At 40.0% G+C, this 26,018-nt stretch overlaps 1 protein-coding gene across 8 annotated transcripts in view; it reads left to right on the forward strand.

Annotated features, from left to right (window-relative positions):
• STAG1 (stromal antigen 1) overlaps positions 1-26,018 on the forward strand; it is a 338,918-nt gene that overhangs the window by 109,708 nt on the left and 203,192 nt on the right. For 7 of the 8 annotated variants that reach the window (XM_036332484.1, XM_036332482.1, XM_036332487.1 and 4 more), the window contains 2 exons: positions 459-561; positions 16,505-16,669. In XM_036332484.1, the coding sequence (XP_036188377.1) occupies positions 459-561; positions 16,505-16,669 (268 nt within the window). Of the gene's footprint in view, positions 1-458; positions 562-5,787; positions 5,840-16,504; positions 16,670-26,018 lie in introns of those variants that run through there. The other variant, XM_036332489.1, reaches the window with a different exon arrangement.

The following is a 26,018-nucleotide window of genomic DNA, read 5'->3' on the forward strand; positions in this document are numbered from 1 at the left end:
GAATAAATGAGCGACATGGAATTTACCTTTATATTGGTAACATTTCTAAGTTTATGTGCATATATATATATATATTTTTTTTTGAAGAGCCAGTTGTTAAACAATTACCAGCCCACCACTGACTTTCATGATTTATAAAACGAGTAAAATTCTTCCCAAACCTTTCTTTTTATATTGAAGAATTAGTCTTTTCCCATTGTATTTTACATTTATATTTTGTATAGCAGCTGCCATTTCCATAGTCATTTCCTCCTTTTTATTTCTCTATTTGGGAGCTTCATTTCACTCAATGTTATGTGATATTAGCCAGGGAGGATAACATTTTTGATTTGCTAAAGTAGAAGTATAAACCACTTCTTAAGCATCCATATAATAGGAGGTAAGGAAAATAGTGGAACGATACTGCATTGTATTTATGAATTAATTTGTTCACTAAAATAATATATCACATTTTCTAGGGATTCAACTAATGAAACTACTGCTCATTCTGATGCTGGCAGCGAACTTGAAGAAACTGAAGTCAAAGGGAAAAGGAAAAGGGGTCGTCCTGGCCGGCCTCCAGTATGTATTATGCTTCTCTTCTTTGTTTCTATAATGATGACCAAGTAAAGGAGCTTGATAAGAGCTGTTGGTTAATTCTAGTACTGTTAATACTTTTAGTGACTACTAAAGATTCTTGGTAACTTTATTTCATAAATTGCCTTAGGTAGTAATCACAACAGGGATCATGGTTATAGTATCTTTCTTGCTTTCTGTGTTTCTCTTACAAGTAAATGGTACTCTACGTGAAGACATAGAAATGATTTACATGGATTGAGGTATAGTTAGTTATGACTTCCCTGCTTTTTAAATGCAACTCTGATTTCTTGTGAGAACCTATGTTTGTAGTTTGGTAGTATTAGTTTGGGATTTGGGGCCAGTCTCAGAATATATTCTCATTCATACATGATTGAGAAGTTTAGAAGAGCTCTAAGCATTCTTACTTTGAGGGATATCTTTATGTATTCTGAGTACGTGAGTCATCATTTAAGGCAGTATAAGCTCTTTGAGACAATAGTATGAATGTGTCAAGGAGTTAAAGCTTGTACTATTTACACTACTTTTATGATATTTGCCATTAGCAATTTTATCTGTTTTATAAAAGTTCTTATTATAGAATATTTCAGCCTCTTTTTTAGGATACATAATAGCATAATGAACCCTTCATGTAACCATTGCCCAGCTATAGCAGTTATCAAATCATGGCCAATCTTGTTTTATCTCTCTACCCCTGTTTTCCTTTCCATGTTATTTTGAAGGTTATCTTAGACATCATTTCATCTATAAATATTTCAGAATGTAGTACCAAAAGATAAGAACTTTACACTCTAGCCATTTTGGCTCAGTGGATAGTGTTGGCCTGTGAGACTGAAGGGTCTCAGGTTCAATTCTGGTCAAGGGCACATGCCCAGGTTGCGGGCTCAATCCCCAGTAGGGGGCCTGCAGGAGGCAGCCCATCAGTGATTCTCATCATTGATGTTTCCATCTCTCCCTTCCTCTCTGAAATCAATAAAAATATATTTTTTAAAAAAGGCTTTACTTTCTCTATTGTTTTTTTTAAACATCACTCTAATATCATTATCATGTCCCAAGGTAGCAATATTTTATTAATATCACCAAATAACCAATTTAAAGTTTATAATCATTTCATAAATGTTATCACTTTTAAAATACAGTTTGTTGGTTTGAATTATGACACACATGATCTACCTTTTTTAATTGATGATTGTTATTTAACCAGTTATTTATATATATGTCCTTTGTAGTGACTTAGGATTTATACGTACACGCACACGCACACTAGAAGCCCAGTGCACAAATTTGTGCACGGGTGGGGTCCGGCTGGTCTGGCCCCAATCAGGGTGGATCGGGGCGGGCCTGTGGGGAGGAAGAGACAGCGGGAGGTTGGCTGGCAGGCCCCAACCCCAATGGGGTGGGGGGATGGAGCTGGCTGGGGGGAAGGGTTGTGGGCCATTCGGGGTGGTGGGGCCTGCTGATCGGGGGTGGGGCAGGCCATGGGGAGGAGCTGTGGGCAGTGGACCAGCTGGCCCTGTCCTCAAATGGGGTGGAAGGCCGATCAGGGGTGAACGGCCTGGGGGAAGGACTGCAGGCAGTTGGCTGGCCGGCCCTGCACCTGATCAGGGTGGGGGGGATGATCTGGGGTGGGGCCGGGCGAGAGGAGGGCCTGCAGGAGGTTGGCTAGCCGGCCGCCCCCGCCTCCTATTGGGGTAAGGGGTGCGATCAGGGGAGGGGCTGGCTGGGGGGAGGGACTGTGGGCCTATTGGGTTGGGGGACCCCATCGGGGGCAGGGTGGGGCTGGGCAGGGGGAGGGCCTTCAGGAGGTTGGGGGGGCAGCGATCAGGGGTGGGGCAGGCCTGGGGGATGGACTATGGGCTGATGGGGTGGGGCCGGGCTGGCCAGGGGAAAGGACTGCAGGGTGGGTCTGGCTGGGGGGAGGGACCACGGGAGGTTGGCCCCCGGCCCCACCCCCTAATCAGGCCAGTCTCTGGCCACAGTGGGCATCATAGCAACCGGTCATTCTGGTCGTTCTGGCGTTCTGGTCACTGGCTATACATATATATATATATATATGTGTGTGTGTGTGTGTATATATATATATATGTATATATGGAATAGATAGATATATATCTTCTTTGTAGTGACTTAGTATTTTTTTATGTGTTTGCTGTTTCATCAGTGTTTATTTGTTTGCCACAGTTTTTAATTAACTTCAGTGAAACTTCATACCCTTTACCTTTCCAGGATGACTTCTACCATTTTTCTCTACCTTACTTTTATCCTCCACGTTTATTTAAAGGGCAAAATATTATGGAGGAAAAGATATGCATTGTAATCACTCTTTATAATTCCTCTTAATTTTGTAGAAGTATTTGGTGGTACAACATTTTTTATAAAAACATTTTGAGAAAAGTGAAAGAGTCTTGCACTTAGAAACTGAGACGATTCTAGCTCCCCTTTGTATGATTTTTCTGAGACTCTAGGCAAATTACATTGCTTTTTCTGGGACTCATGGATATACAAGCAAAATTGGAAATCAGACTAAACTTGCTTGAAGGTAGAATAAACTTTTGCCTATGTGATTTCTTACTTGAATTTGTAGTAAGTACATGTTCATCTCATGTTTATAAAAATTAAAAAAAAATGTTGACCAGGTAAGATAATAACATTCTAGAGACTTGTGTTAATTAGACTTTAGTCCCTATTTTCATACTCGTTAACTCACATGGCTATCTACCTACACTTCCACCTGACCCAGGACTATGTCTTGATCTTGGAAACAAACAAGACTTTCTGAGTTTGTACTCTGGACTTTGCACTGAGATGGTAATTTTTATGTCACTTAAATCCTCACACCAATATTATGAAATAGGTCTTATATACAGTTAACGAAGTACAAAACAAAAATAGAAAGTGGTAACTTTCCTAATGTAATTTGCCACAGACTTACTTGTTGTAGTATTATTTATAATAGTAAAAGATTCTAACTTCCAAACTCTTTTTTTTAAGAATGCCAAAATGCCAAGCTATTACTTAATATTGAGAGGTATAATTGTCAGAATGGTCAGATTTGAGTTATGCCCCAGTACCTGTTCTGAAAATTGCATGGAGATTTTCTTACAAAAAATAAAAAATTATTAAGTAATTTGAGAAGAAAGCAAGAAAGTGAGAGAAAAATATTGATTCATTGTTTCACTTTCTTATGCATTCATTGGTTTGTTAATGTAAAAAAACCGGGTGAAACCTGTAAAGAATTTTTGTGAGTTTATTTGACCTTGAGAGCTTGTTTGGAGGTTCTAGCAGGGGAGCGCAGCTACTCGTATACCCTTGACCGAAGACCGGTCCTCTCCTCGGGGGGGGGGGGGGGGGGGGGGGGGAGGTCGTCCTCTTCGACCAAGCGCGCAGCTTCGGGAGGGACGCACATGGATCGGTGAGGGAGGAGGGGGACACCTGCCTAGCCAGCCAGATCAGCCGAATCAACCCTGGCGATCAATGGGGTGACAGATGTCGCAGCCAGATCGCCCTCACATCCTTTGTGAGTTTATTTGAGCCAAACTGTTGACATATGCCAGGAAGCAGAACCTCAACAAATTGAGATAATACTCCAGAGAATGGTGGGTTACATCTGTATTTACTAGTATACATTGCAATCAAAGGAAAGGCACATAGGTGGGTTACAGGAAATCCATTGGTGATAGACTAGAGAGGCAGGAGAAAGCAGAGTAGGGAAATCCCTGGGATTGGATAAAAAGTAAAATGATAGACACATACTTAGGTGGGTGCAGGAACAATTAACATAACAATGAAGGAATCTGTGGTATCTGTCCTGAAGCCCAGGCACATTAGGTTGTGCCTCAAGGGGTCCAGATAAAGGGAAGTTACAAGTTACCCAGACATTTCAAGGGTATGTTATTATAGATGCAAAAAGACAGATAGGCTCAGTTAAGGTAAAGGTTGACCTTGTCAGTGAAGATACTGGCCTAGGATGTAACTACCCGCACCGCGGATGGCCATTCGCCTCATAGTTACTGGTCCAGTGGTCATTCTGGTCATTCTGCTGTCAGGGTCAATTTGCATATTACCATTTTATTATATAAGATTTTAATACTATTTATACTTTTGAGGAAGACTTCATGGATTTCTGGTTTTATTCATTTACTCAGTCTTTTACTCAGTCCAGTCACATGATAGTAATAGTATATATAAGGACTTTCTGATATGGGCAATATTGTTTTCCATTTCTTAGTTCTTAGGGGACATCTCGCTTTTGTTATTTCTTTTTGGTGTACTGTTATTTCAGAGACTTTTGCTACTTATTAAACCACCCTTATTTTGCAGTTGTCCTAATTTATATTTGTTATAGTTCTCTACGCAAGTAATTACTGATCTCTAAGTAAACACTATATAGTATCATGTTTATACTAACTCTATGATTGCATTAACAAATAATGGACATCATTTTCTCTGTCTACACACACTACTCTTTTGATGATCACATCCAATCTCATAACTTAAAATAACACATCTAATCTTATGTCACTTAGATTTATGTCTCCGGCCTGGACTCCAGACTCATAACCAAATGTTTGTTGAACATCTTTTCTTAAATATTTAATGGGCCAAAGATGTTTTAAAAACGAAACTCCCAAGCTTTCTATTCCCCTGCCCACCTCTCTTCCATATGGCAACTTCATCTCTCTGGCTGCTCAGGCTATAAATCTTTTAGTCATTTTGACTCTGTCTTTCTCAGCCTATATCCATTCTATCAGCAAATCCTATCCAATTGATTTGAAGATAAACATAAATTATTTTTTCTACAAAACTAAACTAACCCACCATCATTATGCTTTTGCTCAGTCCTTTCAGTCTTGCTCCTTGTTTCAGGGCCCTCTGTTTCATCTTCTTGTTGAGGCCTCCCCTAAAGATTTAAAATGGCAAATCCTCACTCCTACCCAAGGGGACTTACAATTCCTTTCTGTGTGCGTGTGCGTGTGTGTGTGTGTGTATGTGTGTGTGTGTTTTCTCCTTTCTTTAGAGCACTATTGCCATCTAACATAGTATACATTTTATTTACTTACTGTCTCTCTCCCTCTAGAAGTTAAGCTGTATCTTTTTTAACTGTGTCTGACTTTTCAGTACATGCTTATTTAATAAATGGTGTTTAATTCTGTTAAATCACCACTCTTTTTTTTCCTTTTTAAAATTCTTTTTATTTTGAAATAATTTCAGACATAGAAGAGTTACAAGAATGCAGATTGTCCAACTGTTAGCATTTTACTAGGTTTGTTTTATATTTTCTATGTATACAAACACATATGCATATATATATTATGTATAGTAGCATCATATATAAATATATATTATATACCTCTTATTTATTTTTTAACTGTTTGAGAATAAGTTGCAGACATGATGCCACTTTATTCCTAATGCTTCAATATGAATTTCCATGGACTAGTTTTTAGTTCTGACTTCTTAATTTTCTTAAAGTATACCAAAATTTTTCCAGAAACCCAGAATTAAAACATGAGTCACTATTGAATTTTCTACTCCAAAGTTTCTTCCCCTTTCTACTATATCTAATGAGATTGTACATCTGATGAAATTTTATTTCACAGTGTCTTCTCTGTAATTCCCTTCTATTTCTCTACTTTTAATCTTTTTGTTTTCCCTTTCATCCTTTTAAATACTTCCAGGTTCACTTTTTTAAAAAAACATCGGTTGCCTCCAGCATATGCTCTTACCAAGTATCGAACCCGGTACTTGATATGTGCCCTGACCAGGAATCAAACCCACCAACCAACTAAGCCACACAGGCCAGGGTACCAGGTTGACCTTGCAAAAACTTGTTCAGATAGCAAGAAGTGTCTTTGTTTTGGGGAATGTTCTTTTGACTTACCTTACACCTAATATCTTATTGTGTTTCCCTAGTGATAGCCTTTCATTCAGTCAGATACGCATCTTTGTCCTTCTGCACGTGGCTTGTGCTTTCCTACTTCTACACCTTAGTCCAGTGATGGCGAACCTATGTCACCTCTGACACGCGAACTCATTTTTTTGGTTGATTTTTCTTTGTTAAATGGCATTTAAATATATAAAATAAATATCAAAAATATACATCTTTGTTTTACTATGGTTGCAAATATCAAAAAAATTCTATATGTGACACGGTACCAGAGTTAGGTTAGGGTTTTTCAAAATGCTGACACGCCAAGCTCAAAAGGTTCGCCATCATTGCCTTAGTCTATGGTGTTTTGTCTTTCTGGAATCCTCGTTTCCTAAGTTCTATTTATGCTGATCTTACTAATTTTACTAATTCATTAAATTCCAACTTGCAGCTCATCTATTCTGTGAAACTTTTCCTGTTCACAGCTACTAGAAGTAATCTTTTCCTTCATAGAGTCCTTTCAACACTTGTCTTGAACCAAATTCCTTTACAGAATATTTTTATATACTATAGTTTACTATATTATATTGTAGTTATTTGTGTTTCTGTTTTTCTTTCAATTATATGTATTTAAAGGATTTGCACCAAGCTGTTGCAGTTACGTTTATACATTATTTGTGAAAGGTAGGGGTTATTTCATATTTATAACATGAATAAATACAGGTAAGGCACAAAGGTAAAGAAACTTGGTGTCTCTGTGTCTCTTAAAGCTTATAGAAAAGTTATTGCTCATTCATACTGCAGTGTATCCTATTCATAGCTTTGGGATAGAGTAATTTTGAATAATTTTCCTATACTGCCATACTAACTTTTACTTAAAACTGTTTACCAGAAGTGTAAGTATACATTTAGATTAAATAGTATATAGTTGTAGTAAGGCATTTGTCTTAAAGATTAATTAAAAACCTCTGACACTAAATTGCAACATTTTCACAAAGATGCAGTGAAGAGTGTGTATCTTTGTTACTTCCTGAGAATATTGTCCATGACATTCATTACATGATACATTGAGGCAGGCTTTGTTTTAGGTAGTTTTATTTTTCTACAGATATTTATTAATATCTTTTTCTCCCTACTGTTTGCTTTGAATTAGCTACAGCAATGAACATATAACCCTACAGTCTATATTATTTACTCTGTGGACCAAAGAAATCTTTCTTACACCAATGTTTATTAAAAAGAAAGCACAAGCATTTCTCCTCCACCATCAATTGACAATTGTATTAGAATGTTCAAAAGTACATCTTAAATACTGTAAGCTCTTTGAAAGCTACTAGAGGCCCAGTCCACGAAATTCGTGCACTCGGGGGCAGGGGGCAGTTTCTCAGCCCGGCCTGCGCCCTCTTGCAGCCTGGGAGCCCTTGGGGGATGTCCGACTGGCGTGGAGGCGGGAAAGGCGCCCACCACCACCGCTGCGCTTGCCAGGCATGAGCCCGGCTTCTGGCTGAGCGGCACTCCCCCTTGTGGGAGTGCACTGACCACCAGGGGCAGACGCTCAACACAGGAGCTGCCCCTGGTGGTCAGTGCACGTCATAGCAACTGGTCGTTCTGCCGTTCAGTTGATTTGCATATTAGCCTTTTATTATATAGGATGTGTTGTGCTACGTGCAAAGGTAAATGTTTTTATTTGTCTGGTACATAGTAACTACATGATGAATAAAGAAATCAAAGTTATGTTTCCTGAGCAAAAATATCTGATTTCTAATACCTTGTATTCTGTAAATTGAATCAAATTCAGATTATGCATATTTAGCAGTAATATCACATATGTATCATTTGGGCACGAATTATGAAAGGTAAAATAAGTGAGACTCCAGGAGTCAAAACATAAACTACACATGACTACTAAGTTGAAGCAGTATTTGGGAAGAGTTCCATTTGCTATTAATGGAAGAAAGATTTCCTAGGTTGGGAGTAGATGGAGTAAGCTGATCTTTTTCCATGAAGAAGACTATGTCTCTGGGATCAGTAAGCATTTAAAGATCTGTGTTGAGCTAGAAGAGCTAGTGTGTATGCAGGTCTGGCAGACTGTTGTGGACTGGGATTCAAGGATAGGACTTTAGTCCCTGGAGTAAATGGATAATCCTATATAATAAAAGCCTAATATGCTAAGTGTCCGGACGTGTGGTTGTCCGTTCAGCCAATCAAAGCATAATATGCTAATGATATGCTAAGGCCACTCAACCACTCGCTATGACATGCACTCACCACCAGGGAGCAGACGCTCCAACCGGTAGGTTATCTTGTTGCTGGGGTCCGGACAATCGGGACTGAGCAAGACTGGCTGGACATGCCCTGGAGCCTTCCTGTGTTCCCTCCCCAGCTGGCCAACCTCCCACATGCTTCCCCTGCCTCGATCGTGCACCAGTGGGGTCCATTGGCCTGGTCTGCACCCTCTTGCAATCTGGGCTGAGGGGACACTCCCCTTCCCTCCCCCCCACGAGTGCACAAATTTTGTTCACCGGGCCTCTAGTTGTAGGATAAGACTAGTTCAAGAGGAACTGGGTTACTGAGTAGATTACTAAGGTATTATTAACCTGCAAATTAAGGCCAAGACTCAGCTCTTTATTTTTTTATTTTGTTAAGCCTCATTCATTATTTTTTCATTCATTTTTAGAGAGAGTGGAAAGTGAGGCAGACAGACATTGATTGGTTGCCTCCCGCATGCTCCCTGACCAGGGCCAGGCATTGAACCTGCAACCTAAGTTGTGCCCTGGAATGGGGAACGAACCCTTGACCCTTTAGTGCACGGACTGGTGCTCTAACCACTAAGTGACACCATCCAGGACAAAGACTCAGTTGTTAAGATGGCACAACATGAGAACTGGACCAACCAAGCACGCTTTACATAGAACATCATCCATTTCTTTCATTTGAGAGCACCTTTGGTCCTTGTTCAGTAATGGGACTACAGGTGGCCGACCTGTGTGGCCAAAAAATATAGGGAAGGCAGCCTGGCAAGTCACAAGTAATTAAAGGATTGTGTATGTATTATTACTCTTTAAATTGTACTCCTTGTATATAAGCTAAAGAGTGAGTGAGCCCTGTTATGATTTTCCCTCTACCTTACTCTTTTAATAGTGACAGTCTTTCTGAACATCAGCTTTCGGGTTGTCCTTCTGCATCATCCTATCTAATAAAAGAGAAACATGGTAATTGGTGTACGACCGCTACCCTTCCCATTGGCTAATCAGGGCGATATGCAAATTAACTGTCAGCCAAGATGGCGGTCGGCAGCCTGGCAGCTTGAAACTAACATGAGGCTTGCTTGCTTCAGTGACGGAGGAAACCAACATTCCCCGCCTGCCTTGCAGGCCTCTGAGCCTGCAGTTTGAAACATTTTAACAAATATAGAAGCTTAAAAAAACCCCAGAAACCAGCTTTCAGCGAGCTGGGATCTCAGAGCTGGAGTCAGAGCTGGAGTTATACATTGTTTCGAACCGAAACAAACCAGATACCTACTTTCAGCAGTGGAGGCCTAAGAGCTGGAGCCTCAGAGCTAAAGCTGGCCCAGAATTAAAAAAAAATAAAAGAAAAAAAGGAGCGGTTGGGAGCTTCCATCACCCGCCAGCCTGAAAACAGCCCTCAGCCCCTCACCCAGACTGGCCAGGCATCCCAGTGGGGACCCCCACCGTGAAGGGTGTGTGACCAGCTGCAAACAGCCATCATCCTCTCACCCAGGCTGGCCAGGCACCCCAGTGGGGACCCCCACCCTGATCCAGGACACCCTTCAGGGCAAACCAGCCAGCCCCACCCATGCACCAGGCCTCTACCCTATATAGTAAAAGGGTAATATGCCTCCCAGCACCGGGTTCAGCGGAGCCGAGAGGCCTCCCAGCACCGGGATCAGCGTGACAGGGGGCAGCACCCAAACCCCCTGATCGCCCTGCAGCTGTGTGTGTGACAGGGGGTGGGCCACAACCTCCCTATCCGCCCTGCTCTGTTTGTGACAGGGGAAGACTCCCCAACCTCCTGATCAGCCCTGCTCTGTGCCTGATATGGGGGAGCTCCCCAACCTCTGATCGCCCTGCGGCTCTGTGTGTGACAGGGAGCGGTGCCCCAACCGGCCCCCCGCCCCCCACGGGCCCTGCTCTGTGTGTGACAGGGTAGAGCCATAACCTCCCCATCGGCCCTGCCCTGAGTGTGAGAGTGGCAGCGCGCCAACCCCCTGATCCGCCCTGCTGTGTGTGTGACAGGGGGCGGCGCCCCAACTCTCCTACCGGCCCTACTCTCTGAGTGACAGGGGGGAGCTCCTCAACCCCCTGATGGACCCTGCTCTGTGCGTGACAGGGGGGAGCTCCCCAACCCCCTGATGGGCCCTGCTCTGTGCGTGACAGCAGGGAGCTCCCCAACCCCCTGATCGATCCTGCTCTGTGCGTGACAGGGGGGAGCTCCCCAACCCCCCTGATGGGCCCTGCTCTGTGCGTGACAGAGGGGAGCTCCCCAACCCCCTGATCGATCCTGCTCCGTGCGTGACAGGGTAAGGAGCCCCAACCCCCCTGATGGGCCCTGCTCTGTGTGTGACACGGGGCAGCACCCCAACCCCCGGATTGGCCCTGCTCTGTGCATGACGGGGTGGCGCAGCAACCTCCCCATCAACCCTGCCTTGAGTGTGACAGGGGGCGGTGCCCCAACCCTCCAATCGGCCCTACCCTGAGCGTGACTGGGGATGGCATCACAATCTCCCGATCCGCCCTGCTCTGTGCATGACAGGGGGCAGCGCCCCAACACCCCAATCGGCCCTCCTCCGAGCCCGACCAGGGGCTGCACCTAGGGATTGGGCCTGCCCTCTGCCACCCAGGAGCAGGCCTAAGCCAGCAGGGCGTTATCTCCTGAGGGGTCCCAGACCTCGAGAGGGCACAGGCTAGGCTGAGGGACCCCCTCTTCCCCCCGAGTGCACAAATTTTTGTGCACCGGGCCTCTAGTCTATATATATAAAAGGCTAAATGACCAACCATGTCTGTCCAACTGACTGACTGGCTAGCACATATGACACGCACTGGCAATTTAAAAATAAACATTGACTCAAACATGTGCGATACATATAAACCTCCCGCTGGCGCCAATCTAGACAGTAGGAATATTCCTACCTGAATCCATTTTCAGACATGGTCAGTTATATGTTGCTTTCTCTCAAGTTCGAAGAGCATGTGATATTAAAGGTGTAAATACTTCATCACAAGGGAAATTAGTCAAGCACTCTGAAAGTGTTTTTTACTCTTACTGTGGTATACAAAGAGATATTAGAATAAGTTTAATCAATGTAACAGTCACTGTTTTTATCAGTGTTGTTTTTATATCATATCTTTGTTGTTATATCATGTGTTATTTATTAGTCAATTTAAATATTATTTACATACACATTTTGCTAATTTTCTTTCATCTCTGACACTTCTATTATCTATTATAAAGGGCAAATAGCGATATTAAAGTATTTTTCTAATTGCCTTTCGATGTGCACCAATTCGTGCACCAGGCCACTAGTTACTATATATTACTGTCTAGATCTGTACTAGGAAAATCATCCTTCTGATAATGGGGGAAAATATGGATAGAACCTAGATAAGATCAAATGGGTTTTTTTTATCTATATTTTTTGCCATATTTATAACCAGTGCTAAAAGGCTTTTGAGTGTGAGAATTATGGGTATTTTACTTTTACACACACAAATATTCCTAAACATACACAGGCTTATTTGTTGTATTATTATTTGTAATAATAGAAGATCCCAAATAAAATAAATGTCCATCAACAGATTAATGGCTAAGTAAAGTAACATACATCTCTGCTGTGGAGCATTGTAGCTTTTAGAAAATAAGATGTTTTCTAGATCTTGATTGAAATTGACTACAAAATATATTGATAATGAAAATAGGATGATGCAATCTGTGCATAAGATATCTTTTGAGACCCTGCTTGCAGTTCTTTTAGTTTTTTTCTCAATATTTTTATTGTTGAAATACATGTAAGATTTAACCAACTTAATCATTTTTAAGTGTACAGTTCAGTTGTATGAAATATATTCATAATGTTGTGCAGTCATTACCACCATCCATCTTTAACTCCCCATTCTTTCCTCCCCTTGGTCTCTGGCAATCACCATTCCACTTGTTGACTCTGATTTTGACTAAGTATCTGATATAAGTGGAATCATGCAGTATTTGTCTTCTTGTTACTAACTTACATCATTTAGCATAATATCCTCGAAGTTCATCCATGTTGTACCATATGTCAGAATTTTCTTCCATTTTAAGACTGAATTAACATTCCAGTGTACATGTATAGCACATTTGGTTATCCATCCACCAATGGATTGCTTCCAAGTTTTAGCTATTATGAACAATGTTGCTATGAGCATGGTTCTATAGATATCTTTTGAGACTCTGCTTTCAGTTCTTTTAGATATATATCCAGATGTATAAATTGCTGGATCACATGGAATTCTATTGTTAATATTTTGAGGAACAGCCATACTATTATCCACAATAGCTGTACCATATTTTACATTTTCAGCAACAGTGCACAAGAATTGCAATTTTTCTAAATCCTCCCCAAGACTTATATTCTTTTTTTGGTAGTAGCCACCTGCCAAGACTTGGTTTCTCTTTTTTTGATAATAGCCCCCTGTAGGTATAAGGTGGCATCTCATTGTAGTTTTGATTTTCATTTCTCCATTGATTAGTGATATTGAGCATCTTTTCATGTGCCTATTGGCCATTTGTTTATCTTCCCTGGAGAAATGTCTATTCAAATGAGTCCTTTAACCATTTTCAGATATGTTGTTTTGTTGTTTTAAGAGGCTTTTATATATTCTGGGTATTGATTTCGTATCAGATACATGATTTGCAAATACGTTCTCCTATTCCAGTGATGGCGAACCTTTTGAGCTCGGCGTGTCAGCATTTTGAAAAACCCTAACTTAACTCTGGTGCCGTGTCACATATAGTGTTGGTACTCTTGTCAAAAAGTATTTAACCATGTATGTGAGGGTTTATTTCTTGGGTCTCTATTCTTTTCAATTGGTAGGCTTGCCTTTATGTTAGCACTACAGTTTTGATTACTATAGCTTTGTAGTAAGTTTTGCGATCAGAAAATGTGTGTCTTTCAGTGTTGTTCTTTATTCAAGATTGTTTTGGCTACTCAACATCCTTTGAGATTTTCTATTAAATAAAATTTTTTTTTTCTATTTCTCCAAAAAGGTCATTGGGATTTTGATAGATATTTCATTGAATCTGTTGATCGCTTTGGGTACTATTGACATCTTAACAATACTGAGTCTTCCAATTTATGTACATGTGATAGGGTTTCCATTTATTTATGCCTTTTAAAAATTTTACTTTTGCATTTTTTTATTATGTTTAAATGTCTCTGGAAGGACATATAGGAATGAATGATATGTCATTCGGGAATTGCAAATTAAGAAAGATACCATTACACATCTGTTAGAATGGCTGAAATTTAAAACCTGACTATTAACAATTTCATGGCAAGCATGTGAAGGAACAGGAACTCTTATTTTTTGCTGGTGGATAAACAAAATGGTACAGCCATTTTGGAAGGTAGTTTTGCAGTTTCATACAAAGCTAAAAATAATTTTACCGTATTATTCAGTAATCATCCTTCTAAGTGTTTATACTGCTTTGAAAATAACATCCACACAAAGCCTTGCATGTGAGTGTGTATAATCACTTTATGCCTAATTACCAAAAATTGTGTTGATAATGATGAGGAACTTAAAAGTAACACTTCATCTCTCAGATCATCCCAAACCTACAGTTCCAGTCTAGTCATGGGAAAAACAAGAGACAAACCCAGTTGGGAAGCATTGTGCAAAATACTTGACCAGTAATTTCTCAAAACTGTCAAGGTCACCAAAAATCAGGCAAATCTAAAAACCGTCACAGCCAAGAGTAGTTTATATATTCTGGGTGGAGTCCTTAAAATGAAAAAGGTCATTAGGCAGAAACTAAGGAAGTCTGAAGTATGGACTTTTGTTAATGTACCAATATTGGTTCATTAAATTGTAGCAAATGTATCAGACAAATGGTAACTAGATGTGATGTATATGGGAATTCTCTGTACTGTCTTCACCATTTTGAGGGGTAAATATAAAACTTCTAAATAATATAATTAAATAAGCAGTAAGCTCACTATGTATAAATCCACACACAAAAGTGGTTGTAAGGCTATTTATTAAAAGGAGTGAAAGTGTACTAAGAACACAGGAATATAAAATGAAGGGAACAATACTGTAAGCTGGGAGAGAAGCCCCTCCATGCTACACGCTTTCTAGTATTCCTCCAGTGCCCTCTAGTTAAGAAAGCCTAACACTGCAGCAGATGGCAAAAGATAAATGTTTACAGGGTTCAGCTCCAGCATCACAAAGTGGGACAAATAAGGGTGGATTTGGAGGTGAAGGGCAATAAATTAATAACTGAACAAGCTATTAGGAAAATAAGTCACTCAAAAGAATATAAATACTGAGAACAGATGCTCAAGAGCAAGCATGTCAAACTCAAAGGCTAACACGGGCCAAATAAACAAGGTTTAAGTTTATGTGGGCTGCAAAAAAACAAAAGCTTCAATTTTCATAGAAACATAGGTTTATTTCGATAGAGACATGCTGAATACAAAGGGCTGAAATAAATGAGTAATTGTTAACATAAAATAAGAGAACATTTTAATAATTAGCAATTGGCTGCTAAAATACTTGCTGCTAGTATTAGTGGAGAGAAATGGTGCGCCTGCTCATAAGGTGCGTAAGGAAAATGAATGCAACACTATTATGGTAATCAGTATTATTGAACATTGTTCGTTATTAATAATTATATATAACAGGATTTGTAAAAATTAAGTTACGAAATCTTTATTGAAATGTTTCTTACATACTGTTATATTGGCTGGGCCGCAAAAATATTCGTTGTGGGCCGCGAGTTTGACATGCTTGCTCAAGAGAGACCTAAGGTAACACTAAACAGATAAGGAATATAGGGAGGGAGAAGGTATCTGAAATGAAAGGAAGATATCATGAGGCCTGTTGAGAGTTTCCAGAAATATTTATTACAATTAACAACATTAATTTCATAGGTAAGTTTGGCAAAGCAGCAATCATGATGCGTTTATATATAAATGAAATTTATGCGAATAATAACAGCAAGTGCAAGCAATTCATAGGTAAGGTGGTAGTTAGTGTTGATTTTTTTTTTTAAACTGGTGACATGAGCCCTAGCCAGGTAGCTCAGTTGGTTTGAGTGTCCTCCAAGGTTGCAGAGCACATACAAGAATCAATGATATACCAAGGTTGCAGGTTTGATCCCCCGTCAGAGCACACAGGAATCAACCAAATAATGAATGCATGGATGGGTGGGGCAACAGATCGATGTTTCCCTCCATCTTTTCCTTTCTCTCCCTCTCTCCCCTCCCCTACTCTCTGCTTTCCCTCTCTCTAAAATCAATTTTAAAAATTTGAAAACTTGGGGCATGAGATGGGATGTTAATTGAAGTTTGTAAACTCCAGCAAGGCAGGAATGTTTACTTTGCTTATTTCCATATTTCCAGTACCTAGAGTGGTTCCAAATATGTTCAAATGTATAGTTGTTGCATGAGTGGCTAAGAAATACTTGTGCACTTAAGTAGAAGTCAAATATACACTATTTCCAAGTAGTTTTATTGAGCAGGGTTTCTGAAGAAGGAGAGTATTGAGGAGGGTACAAAGAAGGATATGTCAAGAGGGGACATGGTTAAAATGTTCAACGTTGGCATTATTGTTGTACAAAATACTAAATCCTTTTTCTTTAACTTTATTTTCATGCCTTTCTAAATTAACTTGTGCTTTTATCACTGAAAACAATTGTAAATCTTCCTATGGTTAGATTATGTTTCTTGCCTTTAGTCGTATAGTGCTAACTACCTTTCACAGGATTAAACATAATTTGAGATCATTCTGCCTAAAGCAAAGTATGCCTGCATTTATTTTTTTTCTTCATCTTTTTATTCAGTCTACAAATAAGAAACCTCGAAAATCTCCAGGAGAGAAGAGTAGAATTGAAGCTGGAATTAGAGGAACAGGCCGTGGAAGAGCTAATGGGCACCCTCAACAGAATGGTGAAGGGGAGCCTGTCACATTATTTGAAGTGGTGAAACTGGGGAAAAGTGCAATGCAGGTAAATTTTAAGTGTTTTTATTTTATTTATAATAGTCAATATATAGTAATAGTCAATTTATGTGGAACTTGTTAGTGTATAGATTGATATTTTATATACTCTTTTTTGAAATTTATAATTCTACTTATCTATAAAATTCTTTATTGATGAAAGTATTACATAATGTCCCCTCCCCCCCTCCCCTACCCCAGCCTGCCCCCGCTCCCCGCCCCAGGCCTTCAGCACTCTATTGTCTGTGTCCATGGGTTCTGCATATATGCATACAGGTCTTTGGTTGATTATCTCCCACCCATCCACCCTCCCCCGCCTTCCCTCTGAGATTCCGCACTCTGTTCCATGCTTCTGTATCTCTGGATCCACTCTGTTCATGAAAACTTAGATTCCACATATGAGTGCAATCATGTGATACTTGTCTTTCTCTGACTGACTTATTTCACTTAGCATGATACTTTACAGGTCCCTCCATGTTGTCTCAAAGGGTAAGAGATACTTTTTTTTTTTTTCTCGTGCCTGATTGCTGTGGCTAGGATTTCCAGTACTCTTTTGAACAGGAGTGGTGAAATGTTAACCCTACTCTTGTCCTTGATCTTAGAGAAGAAGCTTTCAACCTTACTAGTATATCACTGAGTATAATGTTGGCTGTGGGTTTGTTATATATGGTTTTTATTGAGGTTGGATATGTTTCTTCTGTACTCTGTTTTTTATCATGTATTTGAAAAAAAAGTTTTTTTCCACCTATTGAGAAGATCTTGTGATTTTTATATTTCTTTGTGTTAATGTGGTATATCACATTTATTGATTTACATATGTTGAATCAGTTTTGCATCCCAGGAACAAATCCCACTTGATCATGGTGAATGCTTTTTTTTAATGTGCTGTTGAATTTGGCTTGGTAATATTTTACTGAGAATTTTTACATCTATACTCTCCATTCAGTATCATCTGACTTTGTTATGTGTATAATGCTGGCCTCATAAAATGAATTTGAGAGGGTTTCCTCCCTTTTCATTTTTTGGAAGAGATTGGTTTGAGAAGGATTGGCATGGATTCTTCTTTAAATATTTGGTGTAGTATTCACCAATGAAACAATCTGGTTCTGGCATTTTCTATTTTGGGAGGTTTTTGATTACTGATTTAATCTTCATAGCAGTAATCAGTCTGTTAATATTTTACATTTCTTCGTGATTTAGTCATACTTGTATGTTGCTATGAATTCATCCATTTCTTCTTGGTTGTTTAGTTTGTTGGCATATAATTGTTCATACTAGCTTCTCATGATCCTTTGTATTCTGTGGTATCAATTTATAATATCCTTTTAGTTCTAATTTTATTTGAGTCCTCTTTTTTTCTGAGGAAGTTTAGCTAAATGTTGGGCAATTTTTTTTCTCTTCAGAAACTCCAACTCTTAATTTCATTGATCTTTTCCATTTATTTCTCCTCTGATCTTTATTTAGTTTCCTTCCTTATGCTTGTTTGGGCTTAGTTTTTCTTTTTCTAGTCCTCTGAGGTGTATAGTGAGGTTGATTATTTGAGATCTTTTTTGTTTCTTAATATAGGGATTTATTGTTGTAGCTTTCTTAGAAATGCTTTTGCAGCATTCAGTTGGTTTTAATATGTTGTGCTTCCATTTTTGTTAGTTTCAAAGCATTAGCATTTTGTTTAATCTCCACATTTTGTGATTTTTCAATTTTCTGTGTTACTGATTTCTAGTTTCTACCATTCTGGTCAGAAAAGATACTTGATATGATTTCAGCTTTAAATTTGCTAAAGCTTGTTTTATGAAATATTATGTGATTAGTCCTGAAAAAGTTTTCATGTGTGCTTGGGAAGAATGTGTCTTCTGCATCTGTTGGATGGAATGCTCAGCATTTGTTCCATTTGCTCTGAAGTATGTATGGTTCAAATCCAACATTTTCTTCATTTTATGTTTATATGATCTATCTATTTTTGAAAATGGGATATTGAAGTTCCCTAATGTTGTATTGAGGTCTGTTTTTCCCATCTATTAGTATTTGCTTAATATATTTAAGTGCTCTGATGTTTGGTGCATATATATTTATGATTGTTATAGCTATCTCTACTTTATTCTTTCATGGAATATTTTTTCCATCTCTTCACTTTGAGTCTATATGTGTTCTTGAAGCTGAGGCAAGTCTTTTGTAGCCAGCATATATAGGGTGTCCCAACATTCACGCAAGAAGTAATTTTGATAGAAAACACAGGTTTATAATTAAAAATTGTAAATTTTTTATTGATTCATAAAGTATACAGAATAGGGTTATGTATGGAATAGCACATCGGGTAAATGGCCTCCACGGCTTTGCTGGCACATAAGCAAAGCCGTGGTCTTCATTGTCCCTGCTCCTGGGCCATAATTGGTACTTGGTAATGCTTATCAAATTGAAGGAATTAAAATCAAAGGGCAACAGATATTAGAATCTGATTCAATAAACCAAGTAAAATTAGGCTTTTATTTTTTGTTGTTGTTGTTAATGCTCACGCAAAATTCAAATCTTGCGTGAATTTTGGGACACCCTATATTTGGGTCTTGTTATTTATCCTTCCATCCATCCACTTTAGCTTTTGATTGGAGAATTCTGTGCATTTAGATTAATTATTGATAGGCAAGGACTTTCTCAGGCTATTTAATTATTTTCTGGTTGTTTTGAAGTTCTTTTTTCCACCCTCTTTCTTTCTTACTGCTTTCCTATGTAAATTGATGGTTTTCCATAATGATATGTGTTGATTCCCTTCTCTTTATCTTTTCTATCTCTTAGAGCAGTGGTCGCCAACCTTTTGGACCTCACGGACCACCAGTGGTCCGCAGACCACCGGTTGGCACCCTCTGTCTTAGAGCACTCTGGGCTTCCATCCAGATGGCAGAGTAGAAATTAAATAAAAAAATAAATCAAGAAACAAAACAATTTTGCCCTGTAGTTCCCATGAGATTTACATAAAACATACACATATAATAGTCTATTTTATGCTAATAACAATTCAACTTTGATTACATAAAAAAACAACCCTTTTATTCCACTTCCCTTTTATGTTTTTCAGTCATTTTTTATATTGTGTATCCATTAACAAACTATTGAAAGTATTTTTAATATTTTTTTTCCTTCAACATTTATACTAGAATTAGGTAGTTAATAGAGCCCCATATCACTTACTATATTAGGGGTTCAGAATCTGACTATGTGCTTATATAACATCCCATTCTCCTGGCCTATAAGGCCTCTGGTGAGAAATACACTGATAGCCTTATTGGGGTTTCCTTTGGAGAGAATTATTTTTTCTCTTGCTTTAAAATTCTCTCTTTAGTTTTGGTTCAGAGAGTTTTGTTCTTATGTATCTTGGAGAATAATGTTTGTTTGTTTGTTTGTTTTGCTAATCCTCATGCAAGGATTTTTTTTCATTGATTTTTAGAGAGTGGAAGGGAGGAGAGAGGGAGGAAGAAATAGAAACACCAATGTGAGAGAGACACATCTATTAGTTGCCTCCTGAACTTGCCCCAAACAAACCTGCAACACAGGTTCGTGCCCTTGACTGGAATTGAACCCACGACCCTTCATTGCATGGGGCGGCACTCTAACCACTGAACAACACTGGCCAGGTCATGAGGAAGTTTTTGTGTGTGGTTGTTTTGGTTTTTTTTTTATATTTTTATTGATTTCAGAGAGGAAGGAAGAGGGAGAGAGAGATAGAAACATCCATGATGAGAGAGAATCATGGATCGGCTGCCTCCTGCAAGTCCCCCACTGGGGATCAAGCCCACAACCTGGGCATGTGCCCCTGACCAGAATCGAACCCAGGACCCTTCAGTTCGCAGGCCGAAGCTCCATCCACTGAGCCAAAGCGGCTAGGGCTGTGTGTATTTTTTTAAATTGATTTCAGAGAGGAAGGGAGAGAGGGAGAGAGATACATCAATGATGAGAGAGAATCATTGATTGGCTGCCTCCTGCATGCCCCCAACTGGGGATCAGGCCCAGAACCCGGGCATGTGCCCTTGACCAGAATTGGACCCGGGACCCTTCAGTCCCCAGGCCGATGCTCTATCCACTGAGCTAAACTGGCTAGGGCAGGAAGAATGTTTTTGATTGAAGATTTGAGGTGACCTATTTGCTTCATAATGTTGGATGTCCAAATCTTTCGCCAGGTTTGGGAAGTTCTTTGCTATTATTTCTTTAAATAATATATGTTATTACTTTTTTTATGATGATATCTCATAATTTCTGTAGGCTTCCTTCCTTTTTCTTTTTGCTCTTCTGATTGGATAATTTCAGCTGATCTATATTCTAGCTCAGTGATTCTACTTTCAATTTGTTCAAGTCAGCTATTGAAACTCGATTGAATACTTCATTGCAGTCATATATTCTTCAGCTCCAAAATTTGTTAGTTCTTTCTTGTGTTTTCTATTGCTTATTGAACTTCTCGTTTGTTCTTGTATTTTTTATATCATTTTAATTGTTTATCTGTTCTTTTGTAGCTCTCTGACTATCTGTAGAACAGTTGTTTCGAGTTCTTATTCGGGCAATTTCTGAATCTGTTTCTTTGGCCTAGTTACTGGAGATGTACTATATTCCTTTGGTGGAGAAATATCTCTCGATTCTTCTAATCACTGTGTCCTGCTTTTGTGTCTGCACATTTGAAGAAGTAGTACCTCTTCCAGACTTTATAGACTGATTCCAATAAGGGAATTCTTTCACCTATTGTAAGGGCACACTGGATTATGCTGTGACTTTGAGTCTAGTGGTGCAGAGTACCAAATGCAGGGGCATGTGGCAGCACTGGGTCTGGCAGAGAATGGGGGTTTGTAATGTCTCTTTGGCTCATGCCACTTGGGTCCACAGCATTGACTGTGGTTGTTGGCGATGTAAGCAACAATCTGCAGTTACTGCAAGCGTTGTTGATATGTTAGCACCTTCAGATCCAGTAGCTAGGGATGAGGTCAGCCAGTGATGGTGGTTGGAGCTAGTGGTGTGCACACACTCAGCTGTGGTTTTCAGCTGCAGACACTTACGTAGTGGTAGAGGCCAGTTGCATACACACTTGTAGTGATGAGGGCCAATGCGGGTAGCAAGGACTGGGACTAACTGGTTTCACTGGCAGCTATAGAAGCCCTGGCTAGTAGCATCCTCTCCTGTGGTTGCCAGGTTTTTCCCCAGACATGTACACTACAGTGGAGACTCATGACAGGTTATGGTGTGCAGGTACACAGCTTGGTTGGGGGTAGTTATAGGTAGGCATGGTGATGCTGGCTAGTTACAGAAGACAGAGCCTGATTGGGGCCTACAAACAGTGACAGGGTACCTAGGCTGTCAGTGCATTCATTGTTGTCTGCATATCTCCTCACCCCCCTGCATTTGCACTGCAGTGAAGGCCAATGATTGGTATCAGGTTAGTGGAGCAAAGCTGGAGGGGTTACCCCTGAGCATTGGCACAGTGGTGGTGGTGGGGTTGGGCACTAGGCTGGTATCTTGCAATTGTGAAGCTGCAGAATCCCAAGTTGGCTTTGAACCATGGCTCCCATGGCAGGGGGTGGGAGGGTGACAGGCTGAGGAAGCTGGATTATTACACTTGTGCAGCAGTAGAGTTCATGGGTGGCTGAGGTGCTGTCTTACAGTGGCAAGTGGGAGCAGGAAGGACTCCAGTAGCTGGCATTTGTGAGTGCAAATACCTCTGGGAGGAAAGTAGATGGGCTGCAGGGGTTCACAGTGGTCCTGCTGGCCTTTGGCTTCATCAGTGGCAAAATCTGCTGAATTAGTCTGCAGAGCTGGTCTCTGAACTGTGATCACACCTGCTGTTTGTCTGCTAATAATAACCTCTGCTTTTATTTCTGTTCCTAGCCGGCTTACCACATTTCAGCTTTGCTGGTCTGGGTGGGGTGAAACTGAAGTGGGACCTGTGTGCAGTGTCCTGTAAGGCTGTTTAGAGGAACTCTTCTTGCTGGGAAGTTTCTTCTTAGCACTGAACAATTATCAGTTTGGAGGATGATGCAGGTTAAAAAACGACGTCTTCCTCTTTTTCTTGTGTGATTATTCTCAGTTTTGTTGTTAAAATTACCTTAGTGGACTCTAGAAGTCTCCCAAAACTGTTTTGTTTGTAGATAGCTATCCAGTCTTTGATCTTTGTGGGGCTACAGGGAAGCTGGGTTTTTCCTCCTACTGATGGGCAATTCTTTTTCAGTATTTTAAATATGTCGTTCAATTATCCCCTGGCTTTCATTGTTTTTGATGAGAAGTGTGCCATATTTTTTATCCTTTGGTTCCCTGTAGGTTTTTAAATTGGTTGTTTTAAAATTCTCTCTTTTTTTAAAGATTCCTCAGCAAGTTGATTTTGATATGACTTATGTAGTTTTCTGTTTTATCCTGCTTCTTGGTTAAGGCCCTTATATATAATCATCCATCCACCCATGCCCATAGTTGGCAGTGCCTCTAACTATCACCAGTTTCCGCCAGTTCAAGAAGGGCTTATCTCGCTGGAGTTTAGTTCTTTAGAGTCCTTTGCTTCCACACCTCTCTGATAGCTTTTTAAAAGTGTAGGGTGCTTACTTCCAAATGAATAATCAATTACATCAGTTATCATTTATTAAGTAATTCACCCCTATTCCTCTAAAATTGAAAAATTTCCTGTGTCATAGCTTAAGTTCTATGCTTACATGGAATGATTTCTATTCTTTAATATTGTTTTTCTAGTCCTACATTATTTCCAGTCTGTTTTATATATATATTATAAAAAATATATATAGGGGAAAAAAAATAAAATAAAAATGGCTTTCCCGGTCCTTGCATCAACGGGATGCCACATTTCATAACTGTTTTTAATGGTTAAAAAAAAAAAAAAAGGAAAAAAAATACAAAAAAAACCCTCTGAAGGATAAAAAAGGTGACTGCTGAACTGTGTGTGGTTTATTGTTGTACATTCACAATCTTGCAGAAGCCGAGAAGTTCGAAGTTGTGGACAGACCCTGTTCACTAGAGAGGCCTGTGCAGTAGAGTGTAGACCCTTTCATGTACTGTTCTGTACACCTGATACTGTAAACATACTGTAATAATAATGTCTCACATGGAAAAAGAGAAAAAACCGCTGGGTCAGCAGCAAGCTGTAGTTTTTAAAAATGTTTTTAGTTAAACGTTGAGGAGAAAAAAAAAAGGCTTCTCCCCCAAAGTATCATGTGTGAACCTACAACACCCTGACCTCTTTCTCTCCTCCTTGATTGTATGAATAACCCTGAGATCACCTCTTAGAACTGGTTTTAACCTTTAGCTGCAGCCACTGTGCTGCCACGTGTGTATGTATATGATGTTGTACATTGCACATACCCTTGGGTCCCCACAGTTTGGTCCCCCTCCTAGCTACCCCTTTATAGTATGACGAGTTAACAATTTGGTGACCTGCACAAAGCGAGACACAGCTATATAATCTCTTGCCAGACATCGCCCCTCCTGGCGATGCTGTACAGGTCTCTGTAAAAAGTCCTTGCTGTCTCAGCAGCCAGTCAACTTATAGTTTATTTTTTTTTCTGGGTTTTTGTTCTGTTTTGTTTTCTTTCTAATCGAGGTGTGAAAAAGTTCTAGGTTCAGTCAAAGTTCCTGATGAAGAAACACAATTGAGATTTTTTCAGTGATAAAATCTGCATATTTGTACTTCAAACAATGTAGCTAAAACTTGATGTAAATTCCTCCTTTTTTCCTTTTTTGGCTTAATGAATATCATTTATTCAGTATGAAATCTTTATACTATATGTTCCACGTGTTAAGAATAAATGTACAGAAGATGGCGGCATAGGTTAACGCCGGAGATTGCTGCCTCGAACAACCACTTCAAAAATCAACTAAAGACGGAATGGACATCATTCAGAACCACAGGAAGGCTGGCTGAGTGGAAATTCTACAACTAGAAGGAAAGAGAATATCATACCCAGACTCAGAGGAGGCGCAGTGCTGAAGTGAAATACTGAGGTGCGGAGTGTGCGTGGAGCAGGCTGGCGGCATAGGGCGCGGTTGTTGTTTTCAATCGGGAGGGAGTTTCAGACTCTGAGCTCCAGATCCGGGCGAGTCTCTAGGGACCCAGACTCAAACGGGAGAAGCGGGACTGTCTGGCTTCGGTCAGAACTCGAAGGCAGCTTTCTCTCCGAGGTTTGCAGCGGTTGCTGGGACTCTGTGAGGCAGAGCCCCTAGGGACGGAACTGAGAGCAGCCATAACTGCTTGCTCCACCCACCCTGTAGATCCCCAGGGACCCGCCCCGCTCAAGCCCTTCGCAGAGCCATTTGCCGAATAGCCTCAGGGAAATGCTAGATTAGCACTGCCCTAGAGATCCAGCACAGAAGCTCTCCCACTGCAGACACAGCGGACTCTCATAGCCAGTTAGCCTGGAGGTCAAATCACCCCGGTATTGCCGACAACAATCAAGGCTTAACTACAACAAGACTGCGCACAAAGACCACTAGGGGGTGCAGCAAGAAAGCATAAAAAATGCGGAGACAAAGAAACAGGACAAAATTGTCCATGGAGGATATAGAGTTCAGAACCACACTTTTAAGGTCTCTTAAGAACTGGCTAGAAGCCGCCGATAAATGTAGTGAGATCCTCAAGAAACCTAATGAGACCCTCGATGTTGTGATAAAGAACCAACTAGAAATTAAGCATACACTGACTGAAATAAAGAATATTATACAGACACCCAACAGCAGACCAGAGGAGCGCAAGAATCAAGTCAAAGATTCGAAATGCGAAGAAGCAAAAAACACCCAACTGGAAAAGCAAAATGAAAAAAGAATCCGAAAATACGAAGATAGTGTAAGGAGCCTCTGGGACAGCTTCAAGCGTACCAACATCAGAATTATAGGGGTGCCAGAAGATGAGAGAGAACAAGATACTGAAAACCTATTTGAAGAAATAATGACAGAAAACTTCCCCCACCTGGTGAGAGAAATAGACTTACAGGTCCAGGAAGCGCAGAGAACCCCAAACAAAAGGAATCCAAAGAGGACCACACCAAGACACATCATAATTAAAATGCCAAGAGCAAAAGACAAAGAGAGAATCTTAAAAGCAGCAAGAGAAAGAAACTCAGTTACCTACAAGGGAATACCCATACGACTGTCAGCTGATTTCTCAACAGAAACTTTGCAGGCCAGAAGGGAATGGCAAGAAATATTCAAAGTGATGAATGCCAAGAACCTACAACCAAGATTACTTTATCCAGCAAAGCTATCATTCAGAACTGAAGGTCAGATAAAGAGCTTCACAGATAAGGAAAAGCTAAAGGAGTTCATCACCACCAAACCAGTATTATATGAAATGCTGAAAGGTATCCTTTAAGAAGAGGAAGAAGAAGAAAAAGGTA

Source organism: Myotis myotis, unplaced genomic scaffold, assembly GCF_014108235.1.
Source record: "Myotis myotis isolate mMyoMyo1 unplaced genomic scaffold, mMyoMyo1.p scaffold_m19_p_13, whole genome shotgun sequence".
Lineage (NCBI taxonomy): Eukaryota > Metazoa > Chordata > Mammalia > Chiroptera > Vespertilionidae > Myotis > Myotis myotis.